The 24,051-nt window shown below is 36.6% G+C and overlaps 1 protein-coding gene across 1 annotated transcript in view; it reads left to right on the top strand.

Moving 5' to 3' along the window:
* The first annotated feature begins 21,906 nt into the window (after nt 1–21,906).
* The window catches only part of CCDC73 (coiled-coil domain containing 73), a 126,553-nt gene continuing 124,408 nt past the window's right edge, over nt 21,907–24,051 (top strand). The window contains exon 1 of the mRNA XM_019456078.2: nt 21,907–22,050. Within this exon, the coding sequence (XP_019311623.2) occupies nt 21,913–22,050 (138 nt within the window). The 5' untranslated portion in view covers nt 21,907–21,912. The remainder of the gene's footprint in view (nt 22,051–24,051) is intronic.

The following is a 24,051-nucleotide window of genomic DNA, read 5'->3' on the forward strand; positions in this document are numbered from 1 at the left end:
TTATTTTCATTTTATTTTATTTAAAAAAAATTTTTTTTAATGTTTATTTATTTTTGAGACACACACACACACACACACACACACACACACACACACACACAGTGTGAGTGGGGGAGGGGCAGAGAGAGAGGGAGACAGAATCCAAAGCAGACTCCAGGCTCTGAGCTGTCAGGACGTGTGGCTTGAACCCACAGAGCCATGAGACCACGACCCATGCCAACGTCGGACACCCAACTGACTGAGCCACCCAGGCACCCCCTATTATTTTCATTTTAAGTGGCTGCATATATTTCACCAGGTAGTGATACCTTAAATTGATTATGATTTCTTATTCCTGGACATTTAGGTTGTTTGTTTTTATTCTGTCTTGTTTTTATTAACAAGTAGTAGTAAATATGTTAATATGAAAATTTTTCTGCATTTAGGTGTTTTTTCTTTTGAATAGATTTTCAGAAGTGAAGTATATATCTGTATAGTTTATGACTCTTGAGACATTCTAAATTGTTTTTCAAAGGATTGTTTCCATTTATATTTCTACCAGAATTGATTGAATGCCTGTTTCACCATTCCTTTACTAGTACTAAATAGTTTTTTTTAAACGTGTGCTAATTTGATAGGTAAATACGTTATTTTAATATACTTTTTTTTTTTAGATTACTAGCATGTAAAGAAAAAAAAGCAATCAGTTTTATCGTGTATTTTAGCCCATTTAGAGATGTGTGGTAAGCTATCATGGAAAGCTGTTTCTATTGACCCACATACATTCTTCCTTTTTTCTGCTAACAATACCTGATATTTCCCTATATAATCCTCACTTTCTCAGGCATGTGATGTTTGTGAGATTAACCTGGATTGACTTCACCTCCAGCTCCAGAGATGGAGCTTGTTGAACTGTGCTTCCATCAATCCCCAGCTCAGTAATTGGTTCAGGGGTGGAAAGGTAACCCATGCAGCCCCAAATTGGTAACCTCCGGACTTTTATCAGGACACAGATTCCTTTTTTCTTGGGGGAAGAAGGAACAAGGAAGTATGTAGCTTTGGTAGCTGCTTACAACCGTTTGGGCATTATGAAGTGATAGCCAATTGAGAATGTTAACAGGCAAAAATTAACAAGGTAATAACAATCTCAGTGCTGGTTACATTGCTTGCCTGCAGCCAAACCTAATTCTAGACCATTACATCAGAAAAGCCAGTAAATTTCCTTTTCTTTTTACATTTTTTTTTACATTTATTTATTTTTGAGAGACAGAGTGAGACAGTGCGTGAATGGGGGAGGAGCATACAGAGAAGGAGACCCAGAATCTGAAACAGGCTCCTGGCTCTGAGCTGTCAGCACGGAGCCTGACACGGGGCTCGAACCCACGAACCATGAGATCATGACCTGAGTTTAAGTCAGGATGCTCAACTGGCTGAGCCACCCAGGCACCCCTCCTTTTCTTTTTACAGCCAATTTGAGTAGTGTTTTCTGTAACTGCAACTGAAGTTATTTTACTCCCTGAGTTAGCAGAAATGGTTGGAAGTGTGCTTCCTACTTTTTTCAGCCCACATCATGGAGTAATTGGAAAATGATAGCACAGTATTTGTACAGTGTAGAGGAGCATGTGGACAAAATTAATCCTGGTTGTGGGTGTTTGGCTTTCCCATGCTGTGCCCAGCCTTCTGCACAACTGAGAAGAGTAATAATTACTCTCAAACCAGTAATTTATTCATAGGACACTGTCCTAGTGCACTAGTTGGAAATCTCTGGGTTAGAACAGAATATTTATAAACTTAGGACCCTGGGATTGATTCCCATATGCTTTCCTTATTTTGCTTCTTCTACAACACTTCTGACTCTGATCATAAATTTTAAGTGTACCAAATGGGGAAACAATTAAATCTTTTTAGTCGTATGCCCTGATTCAGATTTTGGGAATATTTGCATATTTTGGGTATTTAGCATTAATTTTCTCTGATTTTTAATGTAAAAGATTAGACTAGTCACCACATTTCTCCTTTTCATTGTTGAGGCCTGATTATGGCACTCAACATTTTATATAGTCCTTTAAATCATCATTTGATAACTTAAAACAAGGAAGCAAAAAAAAAAAAAAATACTTTCCTAGATAGGACCTAAATTTCCTATCTATTTAGAAAATATTCAGTGACCAAGTAATTATGGCTTGCTTAGGTTAATTTATATCAGTGGTTCTCACACGTAGTGGACTTTATTAAAGCAGGATTATTGGGTCCCATCCTCAGTTCTTGATTCAATAGACCTGAGGCCCTGGAATTTGCATTTCTGAAAGTCCTCAGGTGTTGCTGATATGGTTGATCCAGGGACCACACTTTGAGAACCAGTGATTTATTTCATTACTCTTGTTGTTTAACACTAGTGATTATTAAACAGGTAATATAACTTTCTGCTTTTAACATAGAGATACTATTCCCAAATTTATAGATATTTGGCTAATGATTTTGAGCGTTGAATATTTAAGATAAATAATGTTATATTTAGCAATGAACTGAGTAACTAAAGTGTATTTCCAATAAATGAATAACATTTTGACATGGACTCCCCATGTAAAATAGAAGGAGTATTCTGATGGAAATAATTTAGCCTTCTCTGGTAATAAAAATCACAAATAAAAATGTAGCAAGCCTCTTTTTTTAAGTTAAAAAATATTTTTTAAGTTCATTTACTTATTTTGAGAGAGAGCATGAGTGCAAGTGGATGAGGGGCAGAGAGAGAGGGAGAGAGAGAATCACAGGCAGGCTCCTCACTACTAGTGCAGAGCCTGATGTGGGGCTTGGACTTTTGAACCACTAGATCATGATGTGAGCTGAAGTTGGATTCTTAACTAGAGTGAGCCACACAGGCACTCCAGAGTGTAGCAAGCTTCTTGAAATCAGTACCTTAAATCTCTTGAGATGTGTTAGGATGTAAATAATAGATAAGATGTATTTAAAGAAGTACAGCTTTTTGGTAAAATGTTTATAGTATTTAAAACATATTATGTATAATATTTTTAAAAGTTGCAGTAGTGTAGAAATTGAAATCAGATAGTTATAGATTTTTCCTATATTCACATTTATTAATTTAACTGATTGGGGTTGTTAACTCATATAAAAATATGTTTCAAGCTTTCAACAGTGATCTCTTAAAATATGAGCTTATCTTTTTGGGATAAACTTGAAATTTATCATCAGATTAGGAAACTGCATCTCAGAAAAATTAGTCTTTTTCCTCCAAGGTTTCATAGTTGTCAGAGTGGTCAAGTTTTTACTTAAGTCTAGTCCTGAATACCTCAGAGAAGCAATTTAAGGATCAAGTGGAAAATACGGGTGAAATTGCTTTGTAATATGTAAGAAATTGTATAAAAATGAGCTCTTCTGATTGCCATTTAATTCACTGAGTTCTTACTTTGTGCCTAGAATTGTACTAAATGCTACAGAATAGTAAATGAAAGAAGTGTGGAATAGTTCTTGCACTTAAAAAACATCCCATTTGAAGAGGCAGATTGGACACAGATAGAACAACTGGGGAATTCTTATTAAACTTTGTGGTGTTGAATTTAAGCACACAACAGGAACTTAGAGAATGGAGGGGTCAGAATGGTTCAGAGTGGTCAGGGAAGGATTCTTGGAGAAAGGGGTTTTGAATTGGGCATAAAACATGGACACAATTGGGGTTCCTGGGTGGCTCAGTCAGTTAGGCATTGACTTTGGCTCAGGTCATGATCTTGTGGTTCATGGGTTCCAGCCCCATGTTGGGCTCTGTGGTGATAGCTCAGAGCCTGGAGCCTGCTTCAGATTCTGTGTCTCCCTCTCTCTCTGCCCCTTCCTGGCTTGTGCTCTGTCTCTCTCCCTCAAAAATAAATAAACATTAAAAAAAAATTAAAAAAAAAAAACATGGATAGAATTTAGATAAGGGGGGAGTTGAAAATTTATTCTAGGTTTAGAGGTGGGAATGAGCATGGATTAGGTAGGAGACAATAAGAAAATTATAGTAGAGAACATCTTGGTCCTCTGTTGGGACCTCTACTGTGTGCAGAAGATGAAAGTTGAAAAGGAGAATGAAATGAGAAAGTGGAGAACTCTTAAAAATCAGGCAGATGCATTTAGACTTAGTTTGTAGACAAGAGGAGCCCTCTTGAATTTGGAGATTAATGAAATTTAAGTGCTATTTTGAAAAACAATTTTGGAAAATTTTATATATTGAAAAAATAAAATAAAAAATTAAAAAATTAAAAAAATAAAAAGTAATATTGATCGGGAAAAAAAAAGAAAAATAATTTTGGAGAAAATACGCAGGTTAGATTGAAGTGGGGGAGAAGATTAAATAAAAGGAGAACAGCAAAAAGTGATTATAACTCATGTCTGAGGTAATGAGGGTCTGACTAGATTGATAGCAGTAGGAGTAGTGATGCAGAATGAATCTAAGGGCCAATTAGAAGGAAGAATAAGCAGGTCCATTTAGAGATTAGATTTAGGGAATGAAGGGGAGTGAAAGAGTGAGAGAGAAAGAGATCAAAGATTTTGTGAATGTTTATCATGGAGATTTATTTATTTAATTTTAATCTTTTTAATGTTTATTTTTGAGAGAGAGAGAGCAAGCAGGGGAGGAGCAGAGAGAGAGGGAGACACAGAATCTCTGAGCTGTCAGTACAGAGCCTGATGTGGGGCTTGAACTTATGTACTGTGAGATCATGACCTGAGCCAAATTCAGACACTTAACCAACTGAGCCACCCAGGCACCCCTATCATGGAGATTTCAATAAAATATGTGGTACTACTGACAGAATTGGAGTTTAAAATATTTGAGGGAGAAAAAGTACAAATTTTGATTTGTTAAATCAGAGGTTAAAAAAATGAGTGCTTTTGAGATGACTGAAGATGTGTTGGAAATTGTTCACATGATAGTCACCACACAGAACTTTGTAGCTGGAAGTAAATTTAGAGATAAAGTAAGAAAGTAGATCCAGAAAGGTCAAACAGTTTGTCCACAATCACATGACTACCTATGAATAGATATGTTAATATCAACTGATTATCAGTCTGTTGCTCTTTGAATGATTATGTGCTTATAGCAAGTCACTAAATACCTTCAAGAACTAGGGAAATGAGTTAAGTTCATTCAGTATTCAATAAATATTTATGTAATCTCTGATATTACTTTATTATCAGGCCCTGTCCTAGGTGCTGAAGATATACCCTGGCCAGTACAGATGAGATTCTCACAAAGCTTATTTTTTAAAGGAGAAGATATAATAAAGTTAACAGACAATTAACAGATAATTTTGGTTAATGGTAAGTGATGTGAAGAAAATAAAACAGGATGATATACTGAAGAGTATTGGGATGTCATTATTGAAGAGGTAACATTTGACCTGAGACCTGAAAAACATGAAGGAAATTCTGTGTAAATGTGGATGTAGAACATTCCTTCAAGAAGGAACAGCAAGTACATATGCATTAAAGCTGGAATAAATTTGCTATGTTTTTGACTGATAGAAGATTTGTTTAGTACCATTATGTGCCAGACATAATGGGGGATAAGAATGAATAAAATAGCAATACTGGCTCCCAAAACTGAGTAGCAGATCATCTAGATTTGCACTGTCTGATAGACATTTCTATTGGTAAGTTGATAAACAATGGAAACACATAATTATCATCTTACGTTATTTTCCCTCTGTAGTCTTTGCCAGTCTTTGCCATATTTAAGGTCTAGCATAGATACTATCTTTTCTGTAACATTCTTTCTAAGTCCTGTCAATAGAATCACTTGCATGGGTGTTTTGTATATGCTTCTGTTTTTGACACTGTTAGTTTCTGTGCCTGTCTTTCCAACCAGGTTGTAAGCTCATATCCCGAGAAACTTGCATAGTGCTCTGCAGTATGCTGGGAACCCAACTATAAAGTTTCTTTAATCATCTACTCTGTGCAATTCATCTTTTTTATTTCTAGGACTAACATTGTTCCATGCGCAGTAGAATTTATATAATTACATAGGAGGTGGGTTTTGAAATCTTGTTTAAGGCTTCTAAACATGATGGATTAACCACATACATTTGTTTTTCTCACTGTCATTAAAATGCATAAAAAGAGTATTGACTCACGGGGATAAGAGAATGGGAGATGATTCAGCTGTGTCTGTCAGAAAGCAAATAGAAGACTAGTGATTGACTTTAAAGTTTGGAAATATACTGAGCACTTGGAAATACCAAATAGTCTGAAAAACAGGAATAAGGCTTGGGCATAAAAAAGAAGATTTGAAAATCTATATGTAGATTACTTGAACTTCCCTAGGTCTCTTTCCCCACAGAATATGGGAAATTTAAAATTTTCTGTAAATCACTGGACCATGGCAGTTCTAGTCAGGAGTACACCAGACACAGTGGAGAACAGGGGTGAGTCAAGGGCTTGCAAATAAATATTGAGTAAATCTACCCGCTGAACTGTGGAACTCTTACCTCATATTTGCCACACTTCTATCAGAATGGATGTGCCAGATAAAATCCAATACCCTCTTCTCTTGCACTCCAAGACAGGAGAATGGAGAGTTTTTCTCTCGAGAAGATGAAAGGCCTGAGAGAAAAGATGTCTACATATTGATGGTGGGCAGGCAGTCCCCTAAGGAAAAGACTGTCTTGCCATTTGATCACCTGGTTGTGAAGGCTATTAGTCAATAAGCCCTCCCCCAGAGCTTCCAGTCAGCTTTCTAGCATATTATTCCATTTTTAAATGTAACAGCTTCATGAAGGTATAGTTCACACACTATACAGTTCATTCACTCAAAATGTATAATTTAATGGTTTTTAGTATATTCAGAGTTGTGCAACCATCACCCCAATTAATTTTAGAATATTTTCATTACCTGAAAAAGAAACCCCAAATTTATTAGCAGTTACTCCCTGTTCCTCTCCAATCTCCCTACCCCACAGCCCCAAGAAACCACTAATCTACTTTCTATGGATTTGCTTATTCTGAACATGTCATATAAATGGAATAATACAGTATGTGACCCATTGTGATTGGCTTCTTTCATTTAGTATAATATTTTCAAGGTTCATCCATATTGTAGCATGTATCGATACTTCATTCCTTTTTATTGCTGATTGACATCCATTTTATGGATGTACCACATTTTGTTTATCCATTCATCAGCTAATGGGCATTTTGATTATGTTTTAGCTATTATGAATAATACTTCTATGACCACTCATGTACAGTGTTCTTTTGAGTATCTAGGAGTGGAATTGCTGGATCATATATATGGTAACTCTATGTTTAACCTTTTAAGGAACTGCTAAACTGTTTTCCAAAACGGCTGTACCGTTTTGAATTCCTACCAGGAGTTTATGAAAATTCCAGTTTCTCACATCCTTGCCAACACTTGTTAATATCTGTCTTTTTTATTGTAGTGTCCTTCTGTTTTCCCTAATATTTTATCTTGACATATTTCCAACTTTAGAATTCAAATAATGGAAGAATCAACACCTTTCTACCCTTTACCTAAATTCACCAGTTATTAAAAATTTGCTACATATGTTGTATCTCCATCTCTATATACCTCTATTTTCTGAAGCCGTTGAAAGTAATTTTCAAGCATCCTGATACTTTAGTCTGAAATGCTTAGCATAGATCTCCTTTAAAACAAGAACAGGGACATTCTCTTTCATAGTTATCCAAGAAATCTAATACTGACCTAGGAAGATTATCTACTACACTCAACATTCCAATTTCCCCAGTTGTCTCTCAGATGTTCTTTTTTATAGTTATTCTGTTTTTCACTGTAGGAACCAAAGTTCACACACTGCATTTGGTAGTCTTATTTTTTTTTTTTTTTTGTCTCCCTGCGTTTTTTTCTTTTCTGATGCTGACCACACAATACTTTTATTTTTATTAAAAAAATTTGTGTTACTTTTAAATGTGAACAACTAGGGATCAGCAGACATTTGAGAAAAACATGAAAGGGACGAAAATGAAATAGAAAAAAGAAACTTGTAGAAAAGAGACAATGCAGAATTAAGATGTTAAAACAGGGGTGCTTGGGTGGCTCAGTCAGTTAAGTGTCTGACTTCGGCTCAGGTTATGATCTCGTGATTCATGGGTTTGAGTCCCACATCGGGTTCTGTGCTAACAGCTAGGAGCCTGGAGCCTGCTTTGGATCCTGTATCTCCCTCTGTCTCTGCTCCTCTCCTGCTCATACTCTTTCTCTCTCTCAAAAATAAATAAAATATTAAAAATTTTTAAGTGTTATAGCAAAAAATATTGAATATGTGGTTGCATAGCAAATCACCTCCAAAATTAATTGCTTAAAACAATGATTATTTCTTATAATTTTGTAGCTTTTATGTTTTTTTTTTTTTTGTTTTTTTTTTGTTTTTTTTTTGCTGGTCTTGTCTAGGCTTACTCTTGCAGTTGCGTTCAGCTTGTAGATTGTGGAGGATTGGGCCTCTCTGTTTCCATGTAGGTTTTCGTTTTGTGCTTCTTCCTGGCATGGCAAGGCAAAGCAAGGCAGGTGCAGAGCAGCATTCTGAGAGAGCAAAGATTTCAAGGTCTGTTGGTTAAAGTGAATCCTAAGGCAATCCCTTGTGGGGAAATAGATTCCACCTCTGGAAGGAAGAAGTGACCGTATCACATTTCAAATGGGCATGATGGGAAGAATTTGTGTCCATTAAGCAGTTTAGCACAGTTTACCTGTTTTATATTTTTCACACAAGCAAAATATGCTCACCCCCTCCAGAGACCTGCAAAAATCTCACTCCAAAACAGTATCAGGCTCAGTGTCCAGAATCATTTTATCTTTACCAGGTATAAGTGTGGTTTGAGGCTCCTGGGCTGCAGCTTCTCGGATACAGCTCCTCTTGATTCAGAGACCTGCCGATTAAAAAACAAATCATCTGCCTCCCAATCCAATATACGGTGATGAGACAGGGATAGGATAACCATGATAGACTTTCATTTAAAAAGAGGAGAAAGAGCATTTAGTAGTCATTAGTACATAGCAATTCTGAAATGCATGTAGGCATGTTATGTTATGATGGGCATGGAATGTTCCCTGATTAGGTCTCTATGATATTGTGGTTTATAATAAGAATGTATTTATGGGCACCTGGGTGCTCAGCTGGTTGAGCATTCAACTTTGGCTCAGGTCATGATCTTGCGGTTCATGGGTTCAAGCCCTGCATCAGGCTCTGTGCTGACAGCTTAGAGCCTGGAGCCTGCTTCAGATTCTGTGTCTCTCTCTCTGCCCCTCCCCGGCTTGCACTCTCTCTCTGTCTCTCAAAAATAGATAAATGTTAAAAAAAATTTTTTTTTTTAAAAACTTGATGTTCATCTCATTTTTGGCACAGAACTCCTAAAACCTTTGGAATTTTCTAAGCAATAGGAACAATGGGAACATCTTTTGTTGGTATTTGGTCTTTTGTCTTCTGTTTCTGAAAATAGCTCTAGAGCCATAAAGGCAAAAGAAATGTCTTGTTATTCATAACAAGCCCTTCCAACCACAACTGAGTTTATGTTAATGAAGTGAATTTTGGAAAGCTCCTAAGAATGGGGGCTGGTTGCCAGGGGAGCCAACCATGATATTAGACAGTTGGAACTTTCAGGTTCCCCCTCTTATCAGACCTCTAGGAAAGGAGAGGGACTGGAGCTTGACTTGGTCACTAATGGCCAATGATGTAATCAGTATGTCTATGTAATGAAGACTCAAAAAAAAAAAAAAAATCCCTGAACTGCAGGGGTTTGGAGAACTTCTGGGTTGGTGAACAAGAATGCATGTCTGTGCCAAGAGGATGGTGCACTCCAGTCTCTATAAGAACAGAAGTTCCTGTACTTAGAACTCTTCTAGGTTTCTCCTTATGTATCTCTTCATCTGGCTGTTCATTTGTAACTTTTAATATCCTTTGTAATAAACTGGTAATCTAGTAAGTAAGTCGTTTTTCTGGGTTCTGTGAGCTGCTCTAGCAAATTAATCAAACCTGAGGAGGGGGTCATGGAAACCTCCAATTTGTAGCCAGTCATTTAGAGGTACAGGTGGCAATCTGGACTTGCATTTGGCATTTGAAGTCATGATGGGGGCAAGTCTTGTAGAACTGAACCCTTAACCTCTGGAATCTGATCCGATATTATCTCCAGGTAGATAGTGTCAGAATTAAGTTGAAATGTAGGTCACCCAGCTGGTGTCACAGAAAAGCTTGGTGTGGGTTCTCCCTCACCCTCCATGCATTTGATGACTAGAAGTGAAGTATTGTGTGTAGTGTAAAGGAAGGCAGTAGAGTTGTTCTTCATGGAGACAGTAGAGCATTCGCCATTCTGCTCCCTCCAGGTGTTCTGCTAGTCCATTGTTTTCTTCTTGGCTCTACCTCTGGATTCTTAGCTCAGCTCTTATAAAGGTTCTTTATTTTCCTTAAGAAATGGTCTCTGATGGGGCGCCTGGGTGGCGGAGTTGGTTGAACATCTGACTCTTGATTTCAGCTTGGGTCGTGATCTAGGTTTGTGAGTTTGAGCCCCGCATCTGGCTCTGCACTGACAGCACAGAGCTTGCTTCAGATTCTCTTTCTCTCTGACTCTCTGCCCCTCCCCTGCTCATGCTCTGTCTCTCTCTCTCTCTCTCTCAAAAATAAACATTAAAAAAAATTAAATAAGTAAATAAATGTAAACAAGCAAACGAAATAAGGAATGATCTGCAACTGAGTAGTTGCTTCAGTCTTGTTTCCTACAAGTAGAACTTTGGTGGCCTAGAATCCTCTTCATTTTGAATTGTCTCAGTCCTTTTTAGTCTAAGCTGGCAGTGCTTCTACCAGTACCATTAGAACAAACAAGAATGAACAAAACAAAAAAAGCAGAAGCAAAGATATTGCAAGGAACAAACTAATATTGCTAGAGGAGAGGAACATGGAGGAATGGGCAGAATGAGTAAAGGGGAATGAGAGCTACAGGCTTCCAGTTATGGAATGAGTAAGTCATGGGGATGAAAGCCATGGTATTGGGAATAGAGTCAGTGGTATTGTAATAGCATTGTATGGTGACAGATGGTAAGTACACTTGTGGTGAATGTAGCATAACATGCAGAACTATCAAATCACTGTTTGGCATCGTTCCATTTCCAATATTGATTTCTGTTAGTTACCTTACCTATTGCCGAATAACAAACCAACCCAAACTTGGTGACTTAAAACAACAATAATTGATTATTCCTCATAATTATGTGGATTGACTAGGGGTGTTTATCTACTTGTTTCATATAGGCTCTTTGATACACGTTTATCCAGTTGGTGGGTTTGCATGGGGCTGAGCTCAGCTATTCTGGAAAAGCTGGAATTTCCTTTTTTTTCACTACCAAGTCCATCTTATTAACATATCTTGAAATTAATATTGAGTTATATTTTTATAATGTTAAATGCTAAGTTTTATTATTTCCTTATTTTTGTGGGTAATTTAATATATTGCACTATATATTATTTATGGGTAAGTTAATCAGCAATGTTTATATTCCTTAGCAGTGTACCCATTAATCAACAGTGAAATCAATCATTTATATTATCGTAATTCTCTAATAAAAAATATTCAGAAGAAAATCTTGGTTTTTTTTACTTTATTTTTTATTTTTTAAAGTTTACGTCCGAATTAGTTAGTATATAGTGAAGCAGTGATTTCAGTACATTCCTTAATGCCCCTTACCCATTTAGCCCATCCCCCCTCCCACAACCCCTCCAGTAACCCTCTGTTTGTTCTCCATATTTAAGAGTCTTATATTTTTGTCCCCCTCCCGGTTTTTGTATTATTTTTGCTTCCCTTCCCTTATGTTCATCTGTTTTGTATCTTAAAGTCCTCATATGAATGAAGTCATATGATATTTGTCTTTCTCTGACTGACTAATTTTACTTAGCATAATCTCCTCTAGTTCCATCCACATAGTTGCAAATGGCAAGATTTCATTCGTTTTGATTGCCGAGTAATACTCCATTATATATATATACCACATTTTCTTTATCCATTCATCCATCGATGGATGTTTGGGCTCTTTCCATACTTTGGCTATTGTTGATAGTGCTGCTATAAACATGGGAGTGCATGTGTCCCTTCGAAACAGCACACCTGTATCCCTTGGATAAATGCCTAGTAGTGCAATTGCTGGGTCATAGGGTAGTTCTATTTTTAGTTTTTTGAGGAACCTCCATACTGTTTTCCAGAGTGGCTGCACCAGCTTGCATTCCCAAGTCTTAGCAACTTTCAAATAGATAATACAGTATTATTAACTATAGTCACCATGCTGTATATTACATCTCTGTGATGTATTTATTTTATAACTGGAAGTTTATACCTTTTGTCCTCCTTCACCCATTTCACCTACCCCCACCCCCATATCTGGCAGCCACTAATCTGTTCTTTGTATCTCTGTTTTTTGTTGTTTGTTGTTGGTTAGATTCCACATATAAGTGAGATCATATGGTATTTGTCTTTCTATGTCTAATTTATTTCAGCTTAACCTAACATCCTCAAGGTCCATCCATGATATTGCAAATGACAAGATTTCCTTCTTTGTTTTATGGCTGAAAAACATACTGTTTTCTTTATCCATTCATCTGTTGATGGATACTTACAATGTTTTCATGTCTTGGCTGTTGTGTATACTGCTGCAGTGAACATGGGATGCATACATCTTTTTGAGTTAGTGTTTTCATTTTCTTTGGATAAATACTCAAGTGAAATTGTTGGATCATTTCATAGTTCTATTTTTAGTTTTTGAGGTCCCTCCATACTGTTTTCCAGAGTGGCTGCACCAGCTTGCATTCCCAAGTCTTAGCAACTTTCAAATAGATAATACAGTATTATTAACTATAGTCACCATGCTGTATATTACATCTCTGTGATGTATTTATTTTATAACTGGAAGTTTATACCTTTTGTCCTCCTTCACCCATTTCACCTACCCCCACCCCCATATCTGGCAGCCACTAATCTGTTCTTTGTATCTCTGTTTTTTGTTGTTTGTTGTTGGTTAGATTCCACATATAAGTGAGATCATATGGTATTTGTCTTTCTATGTCTAATTTATTTCAGCTTAACCTAACATCCTCAAGGTCCATCCATGATATTGCAAATGACAAGATTTCCTTCTTTGTTTTATGGCTGAAAAACATACTGTTTTCTTTATCCATTCATCTGTTGATGGATACTTACAATGTTTTCATGTCTTGGCTGTTGTGTATACTGCTGCAGTGAACATGGGATGCATACATCTTTTTGAGTTAGTGTTTTCATTTTCTTTGGATAAATACTCAAGTGAAATTGTTGGATCATTTCATAGTTCTATTTTTAGTTTTTGAGGTCCCTCCATACTGTTTTCCATAGTGGCTGCACCAGTTTACATTCCTACTGATAGTGCCCAAAAGTTCCCTTTTCTTCACATCCTCATCAACACTTGTTATTTCTTGTTTTTTTGATTTTAGCTATTCTAACAAATGTGGGGTGATAATCTCATTTTGGTTTTGATACCCATTTCTCTGATGATTGGTGATATTGAGCATCTTTTCATGTACTTGTTGGCCATGTGTGTGTCTTCTTTGGAATAATGTCTATTCAGATCCTTTGCCCATTTTTTAAAAATTGGATTGTTTCTGGGGTGCCTGAGTGGCTCAGTCGCTAAGCGTCTGACTTCAGCTCAGGTCATGATCTCACAGTTCATGAGTTCGAGCCCTGCGTCAGGCTTTGTGCTGAAAGCTCAGAGTGTGGAGCCTGCTTTGTATTCTGTGTCTCCCTCTCTCTCTGCCCCTCCCCTGCTCATGCTCTGTCTCTCTCTTTGTGTCTCAGAAATAAACATTAAGGGGCGCCTGGGTGGCTCAGTCGGTTGAGCGTCCGACTTCGGCTCAGGTCATGATCTCGCGGTCCTGGTCCGTGAGTTCAAGCCCCACGTCGGGCTCTGTGCTGACTGTTCAGAGCCTGGATCCTGTTTCAGATACTGTGTCTCCCTCTCTCTCTGACCCTCCCCCGTTCATGCTCTGTCTCTCTCTGTCTCAAAAATTAATAAATGTTAAAAAAAATTAAAAAAAAAACATTAAAAATTTTTTTAAATTATATTGTTTTCTTTTCTAGTGAGTTGTATGAGTTTTTAAATATATTTAAAAAAAAATTTTTTTTTTTAACATTTATTTATTTTTGAGACAGAGAGAGACAGAGCATGAACGGGGGAGGGTCAGAGAGAGAGGGAGACACAGAATCTGAAACGGGCTCCAGGCTCTGAGCAGTCAGCACAGAGCCCGATGCGGGGCTCGAACTCACATACCGCGAGATCGTGACCTGAGCCGAAGTCGGACGCTTCACCGACTGAGCCACCCAGGCGCCCCTTAAATATATTTTAGATAGTAATCCCTTATCAGATATTACTTGCAAATCTTTTCTCCCATTTGATAAATTGCCTTTTCATTTTGTTGACGGTTTCCTTTGCTGTGCAGAAGCTTTTTAGTTTGATACATTCCCATTTGTTTTTATTTGCTTTTGGTGTCAAATCCAAAAATCATTATTGCCAAGACTCACATCAAGGAACTTACCACCTATTTTCTTCAAGGAGTTTTATCATTTCAGATCTTATGTTCAAGTCTTTAATCTATTTTAATTTTTGTGTATGGTGTAAGATAGTGGTCCAGGTTCATTCTTTTGCATGTGGCTGTCCAGGTTTTCCAGCACCATTTAATAAAGAGACTGTTGTTATTGTATTTTCTTGGTTCCTTTGTCATAAATTGATTGACCATAGTATCTGAGTGGATTCTCTATTCTGTTCCATTGACCTATATGTCTGTTTAAAAAAAAAAAAGAGGGAGGCAAACTAAGAAACTGACTCAACTTTAGAAAGCTGTATGTCTGTTTTTATGCCAATACCATACTGTTTTATTATAGCTTTTAAAAAAATGTTCATTTGACACAGAGTGAGTATGAGCAGAGAGGGAGAGAGCAACAGAATACCAAGCAAGCTCTGTGCTGTCAGCTCAGAGCCTGATTTGGGGCTCAGTCCCATGAACTGTGAGATCATGACCTGACCCAAAATCAAGAGTTGTACACTTAACCAACTGAGCCACCCAGGCACCCCAGTTATTATAACTTTGTGGTATAGTTTGAAATCAAGAAGTTTGATACCTCTAGCTTTGTTCTTCTTTTTCTGGATTTCTCTGGCTATTTGGGGTCTCTGTGGTTCCACAGATTTTAGGGTTGTTTGTTCTATCTGTGAAAAATGCTACTGAAGTTTTGATAGGGGTTGTGTTAAATCTGTAGATCGTTTTGGGTGGTATGGAAATTTTAATAATAATTCTTTCAATCCATGAGCATGGAATATCTTTGCTTTTATTTGTGTGTTCTTCAGTTACTTTCATCAGTGTCATATAATTTTCAGTGTACAGATACACCGTGTACAGGTTTGCCTCCTTGGTTAAATTTATTCCTAAGTGTTTTATTCTTTTTGATGAAATGTAAATGAGATTTTTAAAATTTCTCTTTCTCTCTCTCTCTCTTTTTATTTATTTATTTATTTTTTGCTTATTTATTTATTTTTTTTTTTAAATTTTTTTTTTCAACGTTTTTTATTTATTTTTGGGACAGAGAGAGACAGAGCATGAACGGGGGAGGGGCAGTGAGAGAGGGAGACAAAGAATCGGAAACAGGCTCCAGGCTCCGAGCCATCAGCCCAGAGCCCGACGCGGGGCTCGAACTCACGGACCGCGAGATCGTGACCTGGCTGAAGTCGGACGCTCAACCGACTGCGCCACCCAGGCGCCCCTTGCTTATTTATTTTTGAGAGAGAGAGAGAGAGAGAGAGAGAGAGAGCGCGGGGAGGGGCAGAGAGAGAGGGAGACACAGAATCTGAAACAGGCTCAAGGCTCTGAGCTGTTAGAATAGAGCTTGACACCCGACTCAAACTCATGAACTGTGAGATCATGACCTGAGTCGAAGTCGGACGCTTAACTGACTGAGCCACCCAGGTGCCCCCTAATTTCTCTTTCTAGTAGATGGTTATAGCATATAGAAATGCAACGGATTTTTGTACGTTGATTTTATATCCTACAAATTTACTGAATTATTAGTTCTAATGATGTTTTGGTCGTGTCTTTAGGGTTTTATATATATGTATCATCTGCAAATAGTGACAGTTTTACTTCTTCCTTTCCTATCTGGATACCTTTTATTTCTTTTTCTTGCCTAATTGTTCTGAGTAGGACTTCCAATACTATGTTGAATAAAAGGTGAGAGTTGGCAACCTTGTCTTGTTCCTAATCTTAATGGAAAAACTTTCAGCTTTTCACCATTCAGTATTATGTAATTGAAATGCAACCTGTGAAATGCAACAGGAACCCAGACCCCTGTATATATGTTCCTGTTGCATTTCATAGGTCTGTTTCCTTCTCCTGCATTATCTTCACACTGTCTTGATTGCTGTAGTGTTATAAATGCTATAGTGTTGCAAATGTTTTTTATTGATTGATTTGATTTTGAAAAAAAATGTTTATTTGAGAAAGAGAGCGAGCAAGTACATGCGTGAGTAGGGGAAGGGGGAGAGGGAGAGAGAGAATCCCAAGCAGGCTCTGTGTTGGCAGCACACAGCTTGATGCGGAGCTCGATCTCATGAACCATGAGACCATGACCTGAGCTGAAATCAAAAGCCAGATGCTCAGTTGACTGAGCCACCCAGGTGCCCCACAAATGTTATTTTAAATTTTATTTCCAAGCTTTTTTCTTAGTGTGTATGAATATAGTTGACTTATTGTATATTGTTTCTGTTTCTTTCTGGTTTGTTAAATCCTCTTATTAATTCTAATACTTAATCCGTAGTTTTATTTATTTTTTAAGTTTATTTATTTATTTTGAGAGAGATGTGAGCAGGGGAGGGGTAGAGAGAGAGGGAGAGGGAGAGAGAGAGAGAGAAAGAGAGAGATTGAGGATCCCAAGTAGACCCCACACTGCCAGCACAGAGTCCAATGTGGGGCTCGAACTCATGAACTATGAGATCATGACCCAAGCTGAGACCCAGAGTTGGGTGCTTAATTGACTGAGCCACCCAGGCACCCCTTAATCTGTAGTTTTAAAAAGATATCCTGTATTCTCAATTATTTCATTAATTAATTATAGTTTTATTTCTTGCTTTTTGGTCTATGTACTTTTTATTTCTTTTTCTTATTGTGTTACCTTTAATAAAATGTTGAAAATTGCCTTATTCCTGATCTCAGGGTGAATGCTTTCAACTTTTCACTGTTAAGTATGATGTTGCTGAACATTTTTTTATAGATTCTGCTGACCAAATTAAGGAAGCTCTCTTTTGCTTATTGTTTTCTGAGAGCTTTTTATTTTTTTATTTCTTTAAGCAGTCTCTGCACACCCAGTGTGGGGCTGGAACTCATGACCCTGAAATCAAGAGCCACGTGCTCTACTGACTGAGCCAGCCAGGAACTCCCTGAGAGTTTTCTTTTTTAATATTTTGAGCAGTTGTGTATTTTCACATGCTTTTTCTTTATTATCATGTAATTGTTTTTCTTTTACCATCTTAATGTAGAGAATTATAATGATTGATTTTTAATGTTACACTTTAGATTTCTGCGAGAAACCCAACATGGTTATGATATATTATTTTTATCTGTTGTCACTTTCAGTATGCTATTATTTTGTGTATTTTGTGTATTTTGTGTATGTATTATTAGGATTTACTTTGTGAACTATATTGGCCTGTAATTTTTCATTCTCATATTTTCTTTGCTTCCTTGTTTTGGTAATATCTATATGCTTTAAGTCCTTTGAGATTTAGTTGTAATCTTTTAAGATTTTTTTCATATATTTTCTTTTTTTCATATTTTTTTCTGTCACTTGACTGTGATATCTGTAGATATGGGTTTTTAAAATACATTTTGGATTCACTACAATTCTTTTTTTTTCCTGTATAGCATAATAGAATTTATGTGAATTAAATACACACATAACACTATGTGTGTTAAAAGGATAACTATAGATTTAAGGATGCATATCAAAAGCATTAGGGGTGATCTGTAAAGATTGGGAGTGAACTAGAAAGCAAGCATAAAAAAGAATAAAACAGTATTAAAGGATGGAGACTCGCATGAACCAAAGATGTTGGTGACTCCTTTCTCTTCAGTTTCTCAGTGCATCCCATATGCTGTTTTCTTTTCAGTCAGGATTAAATCAAATGAAGTATTTTTGGATTCACTGAGCTTCTTGATCTGAAACTTGGTGTTTACTTTAGTTCTGGAAAATTCTCAGCTGTTATTTCTTCAGAATATAGTTTATGTCTCTTTATTTCTCTCTTCTTCTTTCTGGAACTGTTACACCCTCTGACTTTATTTTCTTTTTTAACCTTTTTTTCTGTAGTTTCCATTTTTATATTTTCTTGCTGCATCCTTGATATTGTAGTTAATCTTTTTTATAGTACACTAAATCTCTCTTCAGCTATGTACGGTCTTTGCCAAACATATTGAGTTATCAGTTGTCGATTATATACTTTTTCTATCTAGAGATTATACTGGGATATTTTAAAAATCTGCTCTTCTTCGCAAATAGTTTCAACCTTGACTTTATTTCTTTAAACATAGTAACCATAGCTGTTTTAAAGTTCTTTTGTGTGATAATGGAAAAATCTGCAGTATGTGTGTGTGTGTGTTTCTATTATCAATGTTTTTCTGCCTGTTCTCATAATGCAGTGTTGTGTCCTATGCCTGATTATCTTTATGTGCTGCTCATTGTCCTTGAAAAATAATTTTTAAAGATTTCTTGAGTACCTACAATAAAGTTACATTTCTCTAGAAAGAATTTTTATTTGCTTCTGCTAGATTCTTATGGCCACTACCAGTTTGAAGACATTTGAGATCCTATTCATAAGTTGAGGTTTCTTTCACAGTCCTATGAAACCACCTTTGTTAACAGACTTATCTGAAATTAAGTTAATGGCATCTTTCTGGGATGAGACAGTTTTTACTTTCTTCATATCTCCGCCTCCCTTTCTTCTCTTTTATGCTTTATCTACTTGGCACCTGGGCAGCTATCCTATAGAAGGTGGTTATTTTTGCTTCAACCTTAAGTGAGTTTAACTCTTCTGAATTCTGTTTACTATAATAGGTCTCTTATTAGACTTCATACTTTGTCAGACCCTAGGTTTGCACTCCCTGTCTCTCACACCAGAGGTCATCAGTGTTGTTATTTAATTTTACTCAATTTGGCAGATACCCACAGGATGAACATGGCTTTCTCTGTTCAGCTTAGTTCTTGGCTCATGGTCTTTTTAGAATTTAGAATTTGGCTTTATAATTTTTTACTATTTTGCTAGGTCTTTGATACTTTTAGGAAGGTTTAAAAATATTTTATTAAAATTGTAATTGTTTTTAGCTGGAGGGTTTATCCAACTAATGTAGCCCATCGTTTTCAGGAATGGAAATTTCCCTTTTAGAAAGTTTCTTGCATGCACACCTGTGATGGTTAATTTTATGTGTCAAGTTGGCTAGGCTATGAAGGGTAAGCCAGTTTTATTTTATTTTATTTTATTTTATTTTATTTTATTTTATTTTATTTTATTTTATTTTATTATTTTTAAATGTTTATTTTGAGAGAGAGAGTAGGGGAGGGGCAGACAGAGAGAGAGAGAGAGAGAGAGAGAGAGAGAGAGAGAATCCCAAGCAGATTTTTCACTGTCAGCTTAGAGCCTGACACAAGGCTTGAACTCATGAACCATGAGAGCATCACCTGAGCTGAAATCAAGAGTCTGACACTTATCCAACTGAGCCACCCAGGTGCCCTAGGGTAAGTTAATGTTAAAAAAATACAAAAAAATATATTGATCAAATGTATTTGGTCAAACACCTGTTTAGACATTGTTGTGAAGGTAATTTTTAGATGAGATCAGCATTTAAATCAGTAGACTTTCAGTAAAGCAGATTATCCTCCATAATGTGGGTGTTCCTATCCAAATAGAAGTTCTTAAGAGGAAAAACTCATGTTCCTAAAGGAAGTCTGCTTTGAGACTGCCTTTGGTCAAGTTGAAATATCATCTCTTATTTGGGTCTTCAGCCTACTGTCCTGCCCAGAGGATTTCAGGTTTGCTGGACTCCCACTCACATGAGCCAGTTCCTTAAAATGAATTTTTTTTTCTCTCTCTCTGTACATATACATCCTACTGGCTCTGTTTCTTTAGATAATGCTTACTAATATAATACCTATCAGAATGGCTAGGATAAAAAAAATAGTGATTACACCAAACACTGGTGGGGATTTGGAGAAGCTGGATCACTGATACATTGCCAGTGAGACTGTAAAACGGTATTACCATTCTGGAAAATAGTTTGGTAGTTTCTTTCACAACTAAAAGTGGACTGTATTCATTCAGCCCAGCAATTGTTCTCTTGGACATTTATCTCTAAGAAATGAAAACTTATGTAGAAACTTGTATATGAATGTTCATGGTAGCTTTATTCATAAAAGCCCAAAGTGAAAATGACTCAGATGTCTTTCAGTGAGTGCATGGTTAAACCATAGTATGTCCATACTATGGAATATTACTCAGCAATATAAGGAGTGAACTGTTGATACAACAGCTTGGATGAACCTCAAGGTAATTATCATGAGTGAACAAAATCTAGTCTTTTTTTTTTAAATTAGATGAGATTGATTGATTCATTGATTTTTCAAAGTAATCTTTACACCCAACGTAGGGCTTGAACTCACAACCCTGAGACCGAGTCACATACCCTACTGACTGAGCCAGTGAGGCACCCCTGAAAAAAATTCAATCTTAATAGGTTACGTGATGTAGGATTCCATTTTGTGTATAATGCTGTTGAAATAAACAATTATAGAAATAGAGAACAGAGTAGTGTAGTGGGTATGGAAACAAGCTGCATGAGGGAGCTACTGTTGATGGTACAGTACTATATTTTGATTGTAGTGGTAGCTACATGAAGCTATACATAAACTTGCACAGAATTATACACACACCCACACACAAATGAGTGAATGTATAGGTGGAAGAATTTTATAAGTTCTGTGTATTGTACCAAAGTCAGATATACAGTTTTTATAGTGTACTATTAATATGCAAGATCTTAACATTGGAAGAGGCTGAGTGGTGTATGGGCACCCTGTACATTTCTTTCCAACTACCTGTGAATTGATATTTATTATTATGAAAAGTTGAAAAGAGAAGTTTCTTGTAGCCTGACTCATACTGAGAAAGATATTTAAGTCTTGGCTTTTAGTAAAAGGCAGTTACTTCATTCTTTCTCTTTCAACTCTGTAGGGTTTAAAGATTGAAATACTGTTAGTATTCATAGCATCCTTACAAAATGCGATATATCAAGGCAAAGTTAGGAAGCACATGGTCTGGCAGCCTTGGTATGAAGCAGTTACTGAAGGGTCACACCTTGCCTGCAATTTAGGAATCCAGCTTTTAAGATGTGGTGTTTAGGGGAAGAAAATTTAGTTTGTGCAGGTACTAAGGTAACATAAAAAGCCTCAGCCACAGAAACTATGGATGCATCACAAAACACAAGTGGTGTCAAGATTAGAATAGTATTGGGGCGCCTGGGTGGCTCAGTCGGTTGGGCGTCCGACTTCGGCTCAGGTCATGATCTCACGGTCCGTGAGTTTGAGCCCCGCATCGGGCTCTGTGCTGACGGCTCAGAGCCTGGAGCCTCTTCAGATTCTATGTCTTTCTCTCTCTCTGACCCTCCCCTGTTCATGCTCTGTCTCAAAAATAAATAAAAATTTAAAAAAAGAGATTAGAATAGTATTGATGACAAAACTGTTATTCAGTGCTAAACCTGAAGTATTATGGGATACAGGTGGTTATATCTTTATGGTAAATGTACTTTTACTTGAAAAACCTAGATAAATGATTTTTTCAGTTAAAACCTTTTTATATTACAGGAAGTAAATGTTAATATGGAGAATCATTTTAAGACTGATTCATCATCCTCTGCCTTTGCTCTTCAAAGTTCTTCAGAGACCATGTTTTCTATTCAGCTACTAGATTTCAAAACAAGTTTGCTGGAAGCATTAGAAGAATTACGTATGAGAAGGGTAAGCTCATTTTTATAATGCTTTAAAATTTTTTTTATTATTTATCTTTTAGTTAATATACAGTACACTGTTGGTTTCAGAAGTAGGATTGAGGCTCCTGGGTGGCTCAGTTGGTTAAGCATCTGACTCCTGATTTCTTCTTAGGTCATGATCTTACGGTTCTTTTTTTAAAGTTTATTTATTTTGAGAGAGAGAGAGTGAGCACACGCACAATCATGGGAGGGACAGAGGGAGGGAGATAGAATCCCAAGCAGGCTCTGCACTCGCAGTGCAGAGCCCAGTGTGGGGTTCGAACTAACGAACTGTGAGATCATGACTTGAGCCAAAATCAAGATTTGGACCCTTAACCAACTGAGCCACCCAGGCACCCCAAGATCTCACAATACAGCTCATGAAGATATTGGCAAAGGACATATCTATAAAGGGTTAGTATCCAAAATTTATAAAGAACTTACCAAACTTAACACCTGAAAAACAAACAACCCTGTTAAGAAATGGGCAGAAGACATGAATAAATATTTTTCCAAAGAAGACATCAGATGTCTACCAGACACATGAAAAGATGTTCAACATTAGTCCTCATTAGGGAAATACAAATCAAAACCACAATGAGCTACCGCTGTACACCTGCCAGAATGGCTAAAATTAACAACACAAGAAACAACAGGTGCTGGCAAGGATGTGGAGAAAGGGGAACCCTCTTGCGCTGCTGGTGGGAATGCAAACTTGTGAAGTCACTCTGGAGAACAGTATGGAGGTTCCTCAAAAAACTAAAAATAGAACTACTCTAGGATCCAGCAATTGCACTAGTAGGTATTTACCCAAAGGGTACAGGAGTGCTGTTTCCAAGGGACACATGCATATCTGCATAAAATTGTAAAAGATGTTTGGTTTCAGCAGATATGTATTGTTCAAAACTCCTTAAAAGCATTACATTTCTGAGACTCTTTGTGTCTAAATTTGAAGCATATGTTGTTAACTCTCTGTAAGATAGATTGGAGTTGATACAATTTTGGAGAGAAGAAAATAAATTATAAAATTATTATAATCTAGGGATGAGGTCATTAGGATTTATATATAACTGTGAAGGTAGAACAGGAGAGACAGGAAGGAGAATCAATAGAATTTGGTGATTTCTTGAAAATGAGCTGTGAGAAAAGATCTGAAACAACATTTTTATTATGTGAACTTTGTTCTAGGATTTAAAAATATTGAAATTTGTTATATTAAGAAAATTTAATTACCATGATCATCCTATATAAAAGCTATTTATTATCTATATAACAAAAGCCTATTTAATAAAGAAGAAATCCTGCTTAAAAAGGGTGTGTTGGATAAGCATTAAAAAGTGATTTTTGTAAAAATAGCTTAAAGTGGTATCTTTTCTAAGTTAAAGCAACTCTAGGTAACAATTTAAAACCTCATATTCATGTTTTACTGTGTTCTAAGCATTATATTTGGTCTGTTTCTATTTCCATTTAAAAAAAAATAAACTTCCCTTAAAAATCTTTTGAAAATTTCAGTGTAGCAATAGAAATGGTGTTTTTAGTAGCTAAATGCAGAACTAAATACTACTTTAAAAAAATGTTTTACTTATTTTTGAGAGAGAGGGTGGGGGGGAGGGTCAGAGATGGGGACAGAGGATCCGAAGCAGGCTCCATGCTGATAGCAGTGAGCCTGATGCGGGACTCAAACTCAGGAACCATGACAGCATGGAGCCTGATGTGGGGCTCTAACTCAGGAACCGTTAAGATCATGACCTGAGCCAAAGTTGATGCTCAACCAAGTGAGCCACCTAGGCACCCCAGTAAATACGACTTTTAATAACATTCTTTATTGAAAGAACTTTATTTGTAAGAAGGGGAAAAATTCCTCCTTTTTATTGGAAGAAGATACATGTTGATTTAGTATGGTGGCAACACTTTATCCCTATTGCTGGATTTTAACTTTTCCCTCATATTTTATTAGGAAAATTTCAAAAATACATAAATGGTGAAAGAA

Source organism: Panthera pardus, unplaced genomic scaffold (assembly GCF_024362965.1).
Source record: "Panthera pardus isolate Hobbes unplaced genomic scaffold, ASM2436296v1 HiC_scaffold_12, whole genome shotgun sequence".
Classification (NCBI taxonomy): Eukaryota; Metazoa; Chordata; class Mammalia; order Carnivora; family Felidae; genus Panthera; species Panthera pardus.